Source organism: Engraulis encrasicolus, chromosome 23 (assembly GCF_034702125.1).
Source record: "Engraulis encrasicolus isolate BLACKSEA-1 chromosome 23, IST_EnEncr_1.0, whole genome shotgun sequence".
Taxonomy (NCBI): domain Eukaryota; kingdom Metazoa; phylum Chordata; class Actinopteri; order Clupeiformes; family Engraulidae; genus Engraulis; species Engraulis encrasicolus.
The window spans coordinates 25,535,273-25,548,276 of NC_085879.1; the positions used below are offsets into that span (position 1 = coordinate 25,535,273).

A 13,004-nucleotide genomic window follows, 5' to 3' on the forward strand; every position below is an offset into this window, starting at 1 on the left:
TCGTAATTTTTTTCGGACTTTACGTAAATCTGCAAAAATTACGGCATCTGCTGCCACGTTGTCAGTGTGCTTCCAAATTCCGCCATTTTGTCTTGTCATGTTGAGCGATGCCCAGTAATGTCACTAGTAATTTCCAGTGATTGGATTTCATCTTGACTATAAATAAAATCCATTGTTGGTGCTGAAATTGGCAGTGCACTGTGACAAATGTGATGAAATGGGTGGAATAGTGCAAGCAAAGGTCATCCAGAGGGCAATCAAAGGTCATGCTGGTCATTTACATGACACAGTTTCAGCGTATCATGATGTGTGACAATGTCCTGTGGTGTCATTGAAATCTGGAAGATGCTGAGGGAAATGTCCCGAATATGTATTTCTCTATCGTTTATATGAATAGTGCGGGGAGGGAAAACCCCCCGAAGCAGACGTTCATTCATATGCAAACACACACCTACGCATCTCCCACGCGTTTCCTGTTTTAGTTTAGTCTTCGACCTGCCAAATATGGAAATCAGGTACTAGCCCTTTAGATCCCCGCTCGATGTGAAATGACATTATGGCACAAAATGTCGGTGACGCCGACACTGACACCGACACCGACATGACACTTGACGTAATCTATCAGAAAGGAGCCATATCTCTCTCTCTCTCTCTCTCTCTCTCTCTCTCTCTCTCTCTCTCTCTCTCTCCCATGATTTATATTGTTTATGTTTCGCTTGTTTCCACAGAGACGGGACTACACGGCGTTGACCAAGTTCCTACCTCCCAAGCACGAGTATGTGCTGTCTGTTCGCATGACCTCCATCCAGGCCAAACTCTACCGCCACTACCTGGAGCACTTTACCAGTAAGCAAAACGCCAAACGTCACAACACTTTTTACTACAGGCAAGCAAAATGCCAAATGTCAGTCAAGCATTGAAATGAGAGAGGCACACGCCATGTTATCAACTTGAGATAACTTTCTACTTTCCACACGGCCTCATGGTTAGGGAGTCGGTCCTAACCCAAGTGCTCCGGTGACTCTGACCAAATACCCTTTGCCTAAACAACTGGGTTTTTTGCTTTGTAGTATAGTGTAGTACAAGCAGAAAAAATTGACACCAGCCCCAACTGGCCAAATACTGGTGAAATTTCAGTTTGGCAGATTGAAAATATCAACTTACTAGCCACTTCGACACATTAGTGAGTGTGTGTTTGGCTAGTGAGGTTATAACATCCACTAGCCATTTTGGCTGGTGTTGAAAACAGCTCAGCCCTGAGTACAAGTAAGCAAAAACACTGAACGTCATAAACATAACGTCACAAAACAAAATGTCAAACACTGGAATGAGAGTGTGCGCACATATGCTGTTTGTATAAGGTACTTAGTAAAACCTTGATGGGATCTGGTCTTGGAATTGCAAGGTTTGAAACCCAGAATCCCAATCTCTGTAACCAATACTGATACCGTTCAACTAGTGTCCGGTGGCTTGATAACCGTAAGTTCCGTTGTAGTGTAATGTAATGTAATGTAAACACTGGAACTTAACCCAAAAAAAAGGAATCCGAAGCTACAAGCATAACTGTCTAACTATTCAAATTCATGTCAATTCATAATATACTGTAATGTAGTGAGGGCTTTAAACGTTTTGGCGAGACAGGAAATAATTCCCTTGGTGGGGTGGGGACCTAACCCAAATCAGATGTCACACGCCCCCCCAAGGGGGCTTACGCCCCACTTTGAGAAGCTCTGGTCTAAAGGCACATGTGCGATACATGTGGGTTATTACTCAGGCCAGTGGCCACTGTCCTCAGTCAGTCATCACGACAACATGAAGGGCTTTCCCTTCCACCACTAACCAAGTCCCAAAGCTCAACTCTTGGGACATTTCCCTCTCCCTGGTTCTAAACCCAGCTACCATGATGTCAGTGGAGTTTCCAGCGGACTCTACCCGGGATGCAGAGGGTTGAGTTGGATGCCAGCTCTGCCACGGCTCAGGGCGCTGGTTCATTTTGGGAGGCGAGAGCACAGCTGGCCGGCCGGTCTGCCGGGCTGCCTAACCAGTAGCTGTTGCAGCCTTTTGAAGAGTGACATGGTTGGCTCTCTGCTGCAGCTGACCTGAGCAGAGGAGAGCAGAGCAGAGCAGGGACCGGACCAGGTGGCAGCTAAAAACTGGCAACTGCTATATATGTAATTGGCTGGCCCTTTGGCGTGAGTTAAAGAGCCTAAAAAGCAAAGGACAGCAATAGCATATTATATGGACATTCTGGAATCTGAGTGGCACGGATCTTGTTCATGATTTAGGTATATGCGATCCTGTAAGAAAGAATGGGAATTTCTATTAGTCCACTGAAGACTACATCACAATAATTGGGTGATGTTTAGGACGAGTAAAATAGATTCTGACAAAATAATTTATGTAACATCCGTCCTAACAGCTTACTGTTATTCCCTCATTTCAGAAATCACTTTCCATACTTTGCACAAAGTGCATAGCCATCGCACACAGACTTGCCATATACGTAGAGCACTATGGCTTTCTGTGACGGTGTGTCACTTTTATCATGCATGAAAGGAACAAAATACCTCAACTAGGGCTAAGTAAAATAATCAATTTAATCGATAATTGATCGATTTCATTTAAAATTCACATAATCGATTCACAGGGCACAAAATCGTTTTTTTTGGTTCTTTTTCTTTTTGTTCTTTTTGTTTAATTTAGGTCTATGGAAAATTCCCTTTAGGTATTAGTCAATTAGGCCTAGGCCTACTTATTACAAATTAGCAATCTGTTAACACTGTCAAGCCACAGCCCTTTGACATTTTTATATAACTTAAACATAGGCAACCTCCTTTTGGGGGAAATCCTGGCACCAAGAAGGGAACTGATTGAATCGATTGGGAATGAATCGAATCAAATCGAATTGAATCGTGATTAATCGATTCAAAGCCCTAAGAATCGAAATCGAATCGATACAGGAACATGGCTGCGATACCCAGCCCCAACCCCAACACACTCACTCATTCCATGATCTCCTCATAAGTAAGCCGTGTTAACCCATTGTGTCCTGGAGCGACATATATGCTGCATTAAAGTTCTTGAGATTTGAGCTGATTTATTTAAAGGGTATGTTAGAAGAGCTGAATGAACACATTCTAGTGCAAAATGAAGGTTCTAGCTTTCTATTTCATGTTTTTATGTTCTTCGGAGGCTGAGATATTTAGGTTTTAATAGGGAGAAGGCACCTTTTCCTAAAAAAGGGCTCAGGCTAAAATGGGTTAAATTGAAATCAGATAAGACTGTGTGGGTGTACGTGTCTGGTGTGGTGAGATTCCCCACAGGGCATACGTTACGCAATTTCTTTTTTTGATGGATAACTTTTGGCCGGGGCATTGTTTGTGGTATCACTAGTGGGTGTTTTCCCTGTCCCCAGAAATAGCCTACTATTCATCAGTTTAGCTCTCGCGTAAACAGAAACGAAGATGAATATAATATAAGCAGTCTGCACAGTGGTACTGTGTGTGTGTGTGTCTGCTTTGGCAACAGTGGTAGCAGCGGCCAGTGGACGAGGTTAATGAGGTTTGATTTAAAGCAACACTAAAGAGATTTTTTTAACACTCTTCTCTTCAGCCGCCTCGCAGGTTCTGCGTGGAATGATCTAATGTTGCCATTCAAACTCCAGGGTTGCATGTCTCGAAATCATAGTTGCTTGTGGGCAAATAAACAAAGAAAAACTATCTGCAGAGATTCTTTAAGTATAGAGATATGCCAACATAATAGGTTTCTATGGGCACCTAACATGACCAGGTTCCAGTCTGCCTAAAAGGGCGTGTCATAATGCTCCTAGAATGAATAGAACAGTCCTTAGGTCTACCTAAAGGGGGATTTCCCCCCCCCCCCCTGCGACAGTAGAACCTGGAACCAATGGGCCAGCGGAACCTTTCTCTTATCTACTCTCTGCTATCTGAGCAGTGCTGTCTCTCACTTCCTTCATTCACCCCTCAACCGGGAGCAGTGCTAGCCAGGCCGCACCCTCCTAGTGACGCAACACCTTCTGCGTTGCAGCTAGTCAGGCCAAGAGCAATGTAAATATAGTTTCTGATCTCCCGCAACAAAAACGGGAACGCCACCCACTTTGTCGGACACAAGTCAACCAGTAGCAAACCTAGGGAGGCGGGTCAACCATGCCATTTCGGAAACATTAATTGTTCTGGTCTTGGTCAGACCAAGTCTGGAAGAGATTTGAAAGTCGATGATAATCAGGCTAGAGCAGTGCACCCCTTTCTGCCCTCTTTCATATTCGCTTCTCACCTCCTTTCTTCTCTGCAACATCTCACTCTGTCTCTGTCGTTCTTTCATTCTCTCATTCCGTGACTCTCTCACGCTATCACTCGTCCTCTTATGCCTATGTGTTCAATCTCCCCCCATCTCTCTCTCTCTCTCTCTCTCTCTCTCTCTCTCTCTCTCTCGCTCTTTCTCATATTTTCCCAGTGTCTCCCTTGCCCTCGCCTTGTGTGTTCCCAGTTCTGTGGTTCTGTGTGTGTGTGTGTGTGTTTGTGTGTGTGTGTGTGTGTCTGTGTGTGTGTGTGTGTGTGTGTGTGTGTGTGTGTAGGGTTTCCTCTGCTAGATCACAGACGAAATCCTATATTGGCGCGTTTTGGAGGGAGAGAGAGAAAGAGAGAGCGAGAGAGCTTAAGGAGGGAGACATGAATTCTTGTCATTCCCCCCCTTTCACCCGGCTCACTCGTTCTCGTAGTGTGTGTTCTCTTCTTCTCTTCTAGTCTTCTCTTCTCTCTATTCATTGTTTTTCTGCTCGGCATAGTATTGAATTAAGTGGTTTAGTCATGTTATGGCTTAGACTCGGGGCTGGTTTCAGAGGCACCACCGTGCAGCTGTGTGTGTCTGGGAGAGGGGGGGGGGGGGGTGATATGAAGTGAGAGAGGGAGAGAGTGTGTGTGTGTGTATTTATGTCTACAGCCTGTGTGTGTGTGTGTGTGTGTGTGTGAGAGAGAGTGTGAGATGGAGAGTGTGTGTGCGCGTGTGTGCGCTTGCATGCATGTCGTGTGTTTTTGTATGAGGGAAGGAGAGAGAGCGAGAGAGAGAGTGTGTTTGAGAGTAGGTGTGTGTGTGTGTGTGTGTGTGTGTGTGTGTGTGTGTGTGTGTGTGTGTGTGTGTGTGTGTGTGTGTGTGTGTGTGTGTGTGTGTGTGTGTGTGTGTGTGTGTGTGTGTGTGTGTGTGTGTGTGTGAGGTGGTACAGCGTTACGGCAGCTGGCACACAGCCGTGGGCTATCTGCACAGATTCCCACGTCCCCACTGTAATGAAGAGCTCTGGGAGAATGTTCCAACCGGGGCCGAGGGCTCATTAGCCACACACACACACACACACACACACACACACACACACACACACACACACACACACACACACACACACACACACACACACACACACACACACACACACACACACACACACACACACACAGGTTACACACATGAACACACACTCACAGGTTACAGACATCACACACACACACACACACACACACACACACACACACACACACACACACACACACACACACACACACACACACACACACACAGGCTGCAGACATGTATACACACACACACTACAGACACAACCTGTACCATCTTCCCCTTTCTCTCCTTGATTCAAAGCTGTTGTGGCTGCCAGAATGAACTCCCAGGTTGTTGTGTACATTTCTGACATAATGGTGGGTCTAAAACGTGCTAACACACACCACAGACAGGCACAGATGCACATGGACCCATGCATGCACATGGACCTATGCATGCACACACACACACACACGCACACAGACACACACAAACGCCCATAGCCCTCACCTTGCAACTCCCCGTGTTGCTAAAGGTCTATGCCTTCCTTCAAAGTTCAAGAGAGTCCTTGTGCACAAGCCCTCAGTAATACAGGTGCAGGTATGAAGCAGGAGGTGAACCAATGAACAAAATTCAAAAGACACTGCACACTGCTTACTTTTCTTACTTTATTTTTCGGCGAACCTGATGACTCACCGAGCGAAACGCGTTGTTCGCTCTGAAAAAATAAAGTACAAAAAGTAAGCAGTGTGCGGTGTTTGTCTTTTTGTGATTACATTTTATTGTGTTTTAATACATCAATCACACACACACACACACACACACACACACACACACACACACACACACACACACGGAACGACAATGGCCATCAATCAATGTCCATAGCACATTCACACCCCTCCACATACACACACGCGCACGCGCACACGCACACGCACACACACATCAGTTTGGACATCAGTTTAGGCCTTGCCTTACAGCTGAGGGTACTGGAGATGTTTTCATTTTTGTACTGCAGGATGGAAAAAGGTCTGTGAGTGGTGTTTCTCTGCATATTGATGGGTATGCATATGTTATTCAGGGTCTAGTGACACTGTTCATGGAGAAAGTGTGTGTGTGTGCGTACATGTGTGTGAATGTATACGCATACTTTCGTTGCGCACCTCAGCTGGTGTTTCAAGTTTGCCATCGGAGTGAGGCTTAGCTCACGGTTCAGTCCCAGATTCTTAGACAGGTGCATCCAACCTGTGGATGTCTGTGTTCGTGTGAGAGATATTGACTCTGCTCCAAATACTTCAGGGTGTGTGTGTGCCTGTGCCTGTGTGTGTGTGTGTGTGTGTGTGTGTGTGTGTGTGTGTGTGTGTGTGTGTGTGTGTGTGTGTGTGTGTGTGTGTGTGTGTGTGTGTGTGTGTGTGTGTGTGTGTGTGTGTGTGTGTGTGTGTGTGTGTGTGTGTGTGTGTGTGTGTGGTGTTTGCGTGTGTGTGTGTGGTGTTTGCGTGTGTGTGTGCGTGTGGTGTTTGCGTGTGTGTGTGCGTGTGGTGTTTGCGTGTGTGTGTGCGTGTGGTGTTTGCGTGTGTGTGTTGTGTTTGTGTGTGTGTGTGTTGTGTTTGCGTGTGTGTGTGGTGTTTGTGTGCCTGTGTGTGTTGTGTTTGCGTGCCTGTGTGTGTGTGTGTGTGTGTGTGTGCACAGGTGCTTTCATCTTGTGGATGAGTGTGTTTGTGTGAGACATGGTGAGTCTCGGCCCAAATATCTCGCCGTGCGTGCGTGCGCCATGCGCCGTGACTGTGTCTTCTGTTAGCTCACCTTTTGTCCGGGTCAGTGTTTGTGTATGTGTGTGTGCGTGCCTGCTCACATTTTTGTGCGATCCAAGCAATCAATTTCCTTGGGTACAGTCCCGGTTTTTCCGTTGCACACATGTGCTGTACACACTTGTCGTCCCCCATCCCCTTCTGCGCTGTTCGCAGGTGTGAGCCGGTGTGTTTGTGTGCGCCCACTCTATAACCCTTGTCAAAAACCATGTGTGTGAAGAGCTTGTGTTGGTGCCATCCCATTTAAAATGAGCAGGTGTCAGGTGTGTGTGTGTGTGTGTGTGTGCGCGTGCACAATATGCATGTTTGTTTTTGAACTACAGCTAACCTCTATCTGTGCGTCTCTCTGTGTGCGTGTGCGCGCGCGCGCGTGTGTGTGTGTGTGTGTGCGCGCTGTTCAGGTGTGGGGAGCGCCGCTCAGGAGGGGAACCGCGGCAAGACCGGTACCAAACTCTTCCAGGACTTTCAGATGCTGAGCCGAATCTGGACCCATCCCTGGTGCCTACAGCTGGACTACATCAGCAAGGAAAACAAGGTACCAGCGCAGCGGCCCGTCTGCCATTTTGTCCTTTGTTTTGCCCTATTGTTTGACAGTCACTCAATTTATGGGGTCTGTTTGTCTATTTGTTTGGTCTGTTCTTGCTGTCTGGGTAGGTCTTCTGTTTTTTTTTTTAAGTCGTCTCATTTTGTTTGTCAGACTAGTCTCCACACTTTCTCTTAACCCCCTCGCACATGTCCTCTGTTAGCTGCTATCCCCCAAGGCTTAAGTCGTACACAAACACTCAAAAAAGAAAGAAGGTCTCTGACCGATCGACTTTGGAGTCTTATGTAGTCTCTTCCATGTGACTAATAGCTTCTCCTGAAGGAAAACACTCAAAGTAAGACAGTGTCCGACCGACCAACATAGTCTTGAGATAGTAGTGGTGTCAACAATAATCGATTCGGCAATGCAATGCAATGCGGGACATGGACAATTCAATTCAATGCGGCAAGTTCCATAATCGATGCAGCAATTTTTTTAAGTTTCAATTACTTCCGTGGATATTTCGGGAGCAAATGAATGTTAAATTGAATAAAAGCACTTCAAAGCATTGAAAACTGCAAGACTGATACAGAAAGCAGCCAATAAAATGTTGCTCAGTGTCTGACCACTTGTATTGCCTCATCATGATTGATGAAACTTTTGTTTTGCTGTCAGTAGAAATGTAATTCATTGCAATGCATCGTAGAATTGAATCAAATCGAATCACTACCTCCCGAATTGTAATTGAATTGTGAGGGCAGTGCCAATGCACACCACTATGAGATAGTGTCTTCCATGTGACTACAACTAAAAGCATCACCTAAAGGAAAACACTAAAAAAAAGTAAGACGGTTTGTCACCGATCGACTTTGGAGTCTTACATAGTCTCTTGCATGTGACTAAAAGCTTCACTTGAATGAAAAAAATGGGTCTATTGAGAAGCTCTTGAGAGTATGAGGGTTAACTGTCACTGTGCTGTGTGGTTGCCAGGGTTACTTCGATGAGGACAGCATGGAGGAGTTCATCGCTTCGGATACGGAAGAGTCTTCTATGAGCTTCACGTCTGAGGACGAGGCGCCTAAAAAGTAAGACTACTACTACCACTACCACACAAACACACACACACACACACACACACACACACACACACACACACACACACACACACACACACACACACACACACACACACACACACACACACACACACACACACACACACACGGGGTGTTCAGGAGACATCAAATACTTTTAAACAGGTGTTCAGCATCTAGTCAGAAGTCAGAATCCAAAGGAAAAAGGATTGTGCAGAGGCACTCTAAGATTTTGAGAAAAAAAAGTGTTTAGATAAAGCTTGCAATAGCATACTTTATTGTGTATGTTATATAGTCTTGTTTTATACTTTTTTTTTTTCAAAAAGTGTTTCTTCCGTTAGCATGTACAAAAGGGGTGTAAATCACAGCCTCCATGACGAAACGATACGGTATCGATTTCTTAAAGCAGGGATTCTATTATTTTCGAAGAATTCCCCACGATTCGATTCGATTTTTTCCAATTACTTTTCTTCTATTATGTCATGGAGCTAGGGTATTGGACAGGCGCCAGCGATTTGATTATTTTGGATACGTAAGAATGCCCCACGATATGATACGATTCGATTGAATCGTCGGCCGTAAGATCGACGCATCAATACATTTCGATTATTATTTACACCCCTAGTGTACACCCACAAATGAAACAACTTGAGGGGTGATTCACTCACTCACTCACTCACTCACTCACTCACTCACCTTCTCTGCTCCATCTTTCCCCTACCAAACCACCCACCCACTCACCACCGACTCTCCCGCCAGGAAAAAGGCCAGAGGGAAGGGGAAGAAGAAGCGCGACTCGGAGGGCTCGGACAGTGACGCGGTGGAGGTCATCAAGGAGTGGAACACCAGTTCACGGGGCGGCAACCCAGAGAGCCGCAACCGTGCCGAACCCGTTGAAGAGGGTAAGGGCGCCGTGGGTACGTTTGTAACAAAACCTACACTACGGGGCCCTAAAAAAGCCAAGCCAAGCCAACCTGGCTAACACAGGTCTGACGTCCAAAAAGGCAGTACAACCTCCAAGTGTGTGTTGAAATGTTGAGGTGTCTTCATTTAGACTTTCAAGGTTGGCCAAAATCGGATGATGATCTCTTGTGTATCAGTCCACGGCCCACGGTTTTGATGTTTGAAAAGAGTGTGATGCAGTAGCTGTCTTCTAAAACTAACCTTAGAGGACAGGACGCACAGATCTAGCCCTATTTGATCTCCAAGGTCCAGTTGAGGGCGCCTCCAGATCTGAAATGAAACCTTATGGTGTCCTGAATTCAATGGAGCTGCGTCAGTCCAAAACCTGTCAGACCTCTATCTCGACCTCTTTTTGCGCTGTGATGATTGGTCAGTCATCATTCTAGGGCGGGCTAGGACTTTGCTCAAAGTTCGCTCAATTGACTTTGGCTTGAACTTTAACCTCTGACCCCACCCCTTCACAGCCAGGACAGCCACCAGCACCTACTCTCCAGACTGGTACAAGGACTTTGTGACCGACGACGACGCGGACATCCTGGCTCACTCCAGCAAGCTGATGCTGCTCATGGAGATCCTACGCATGGCCGAGGAAGTGGACGAGAAAGTGTAAGCATCTCTTTTTTTGGTAACACTTTACTTGACGCAGGTGTCATAGGCATGTCATAACAGTGTCATGGCACCGTTATGCACGTGTCATAAACATTATGTCCATGTCATGAACATGTTATGACTGTTGGCCTTGGACGTTCGGTTATGGTATGGCAAAGACAACCGCATGTCACTTAAGGCCTTATGACATTGATATAACGTTTGACTTATCTATGACTGTGACATGCCTATGACACCGGCGTCAATTAAAGTGTTACCCTTTTTTTGGTAACATTTGACACCGGGGTCATAGGTGCGCCATGGCGGTGTCATGAAATTTCAAAAGAAAGAAGTTTATCGCACATTTATTTGATTTTTTGGTCATTCATTTATTAGAGCGAACAACGCGGTTCGCCTCTGTGCGTCATCGAAACACATTAATTTATTAATATATTTAGCGCCCTGGATGTAACTTGTAAATGTTGTTCTTTGTTGCGATTTGCAGCCTGGTGTTCAGTCAGTCCCTCATCTCCTTGGACCTGATTGAAGACTTCCTGGAGGCGGCTAGCCGGGCTGAAGACGAGGAGAAGGAGTCTCCCTACAAAGGTACCAACTTGCTTTCTTGCTTTTCTCTCACGCACCGTAAAGGTGCACTGTGTAATATTTTTTTAGTAGATTATTTCCAGAATTCATGCTGCCCGTTCACAAATACTGAGTATTCATTGTGACTAGGAAAATTGCATTTTTCATACATGAAAAGGGGGATCCTCTCAATTGTCCACCATTTTGAGTTTCCAGAAATAGACATTTATAGCTGCGTGTGTTCACCGGCCGCTGTGGCTAGTGGTTTTTGGTTGGCAGGTGCCAACGTCAAGTCCTGGTGTGTCTGTGTGTGTGTCTGTGTGTCTCTGCGTGCGTGCGCGCGTGCGAGAGAGAGAGAGAGATGCCCAGCTGGCAAGCTGGATGGCAGACAAGCTTGTCAGACAGGACACCTGCCCCATCCCAGCAGGTGCCCTGCCTCAGTGCCCTGTGAACTGTGTGCCATGCTACGCCACGCTATGCCATGCCGCGCCACCCTGTGCCAGCCTTTCTGCCCATAACTCAGACCTCACAAATGCCCAATTTAATGGCGTTAGGCACTCTCTCTCTCGCTGACACACTGCACTCTGTCTTGCTGGACTCAAGAGTGAGAAAGTGTCTGACCCACTTATATCTATACACCTAATAGAAGAAAGTGTGTGTGCGCTTTTATTTGTGAATATTCAGCTGTGTTTACAACAGAGTTTTCAACAAATGGCCAGAACACAATGAAATGTTACACTTGCAGACCTACACAATGACTTCTTGAGTGTTTATGAGAACCACGAGAAGTGTGCATGCGTTCTCTGATTACTGGTGCTTAAATATATTTTTCTAAAGCTTACTTTGATTTTCCGCAACTCTCAACAACTCCAAACACATGCAGTCTTAAAAAGGAATATTTGTACTCAAGATAGTGTTCCTGCAAATGACTGTTTGGATATTTACGTTCATGCATGGACACCCATTGAGGCCTGAGCATTCACATAGTCATACCCACAGCCATTTACCCAGCACACCGCAAGTGTTGACTTAGTTTCAATCATGAACGCCACATGACTGTTGTTTCCCGTACGCCACGGCATGGCCTCGCAAGATTCATTAACACTGTCAGATGAAAGCAGAACACGGAAAAGATAACAAACGTCCATTGCCGTTCGATCTTCCGTGACCAGACCGGCTGCGAAGTAGCTCTGTGCTCTCTGTTTGTGCCTCGTTGGGTCTTGCCCGCCGTCAGCCACTAGCACAGGGAGGATCAGAACAAGCTCAGACTCTCAGATGATCACTTACTCCTTACTAAGCCCTTCGGTCCCACCTTTAAAAGGTTTTGAAGCTATTGATGTATTGATGTAAAAAGCTGCACAGATTAAATATTCAAATAATGACTTTGTAGGAGTTTTGACTGTAGGTGTTTTCATGATCTATGGCAGTTCTGTTCATCACATAATTACGAAAATCACACAGAATGTGCATTAGAATGTGTACAGGAGGGCACAGGAGAACTGGCCCCTTTGTCCTCCCCTGTCCTGTCAGCTTCCCGGCTAAAAGAGGTTTCAAATGGACAGGACAGGAGCCTGTAATATCCCTGGGACCAGGACACGGGACTGGACTGAGACCAGCAACTGCTTAGTATTATCACTGTGACAGCTCAAGACATTTATTTTCCTGGCTGTGACGCCTTCTGGTCAAATCAACATTCCAGCTTTTCCTGTCGGTTCTGTCAGGATGAAATATCGCAGTGCTAAAAATATACACTTTTTTAAAAGATCCTTATTTCCAGAGCCTGTTGACAATGGAATGGGATGTTGCCCTTGGCTCGTGAGGCATCTAATGTGGAGATAAAGTTGTAATTCACTGGACACCAACTCTCTGATGACTTTTTGTTTTTGTTTTGTTTTATTTCTTTTTTGTTTTGTTTTTTGTTTTTTCATTGGTGCTGGTGTTTTATTGTACTGGCTACAAGCTGCAGAAATAAACTGCACTGTGCCGTGTACCCCAAAACTATTTCAAACTTGCACACATCTGAGACTAAAGACGAGGCAAACTCCCAAACACACAACACACTCTCTCCCTCTCGCTCTGTGTCTCTCACCACACACACAC

At 45.8% G+C, this 13,004-nt stretch overlaps 1 protein-coding gene across 5 annotated transcripts in view; it reads left to right on the forward strand.

The window, feature by feature from the left end:
• The window catches only part of atrx (ATRX chromatin remodeler), a 102,838-nt gene that overhangs the window by 34,241 nt on the left and 55,593 nt on the right, over positions 1-13,004 (forward strand). For 3 of the 5 annotated variants that reach the window (XM_063190120.1, XM_063190123.1, XM_063190125.1), the window contains 6 exons: positions 729-846; positions 7,556-7,689; positions 8,668-8,762; positions 9,531-9,688; positions 10,199-10,340; positions 10,828-10,928. In XM_063190120.1, coding sequence (XP_063046190.1) covers positions 729-846; positions 7,556-7,689; positions 8,668-8,762; positions 9,531-9,688; positions 10,199-10,340; positions 10,828-10,928 — 748 coding nt within the window. The remainder of the gene's footprint in view (positions 1-728; positions 847-7,555; positions 7,690-8,667; positions 8,763-9,530; positions 9,689-10,198; positions 10,341-10,827; positions 10,929-13,004) is intronic. The other 2 variants (XM_063190121.1, XM_063190124.1) reach the window with 1 other exon arrangement.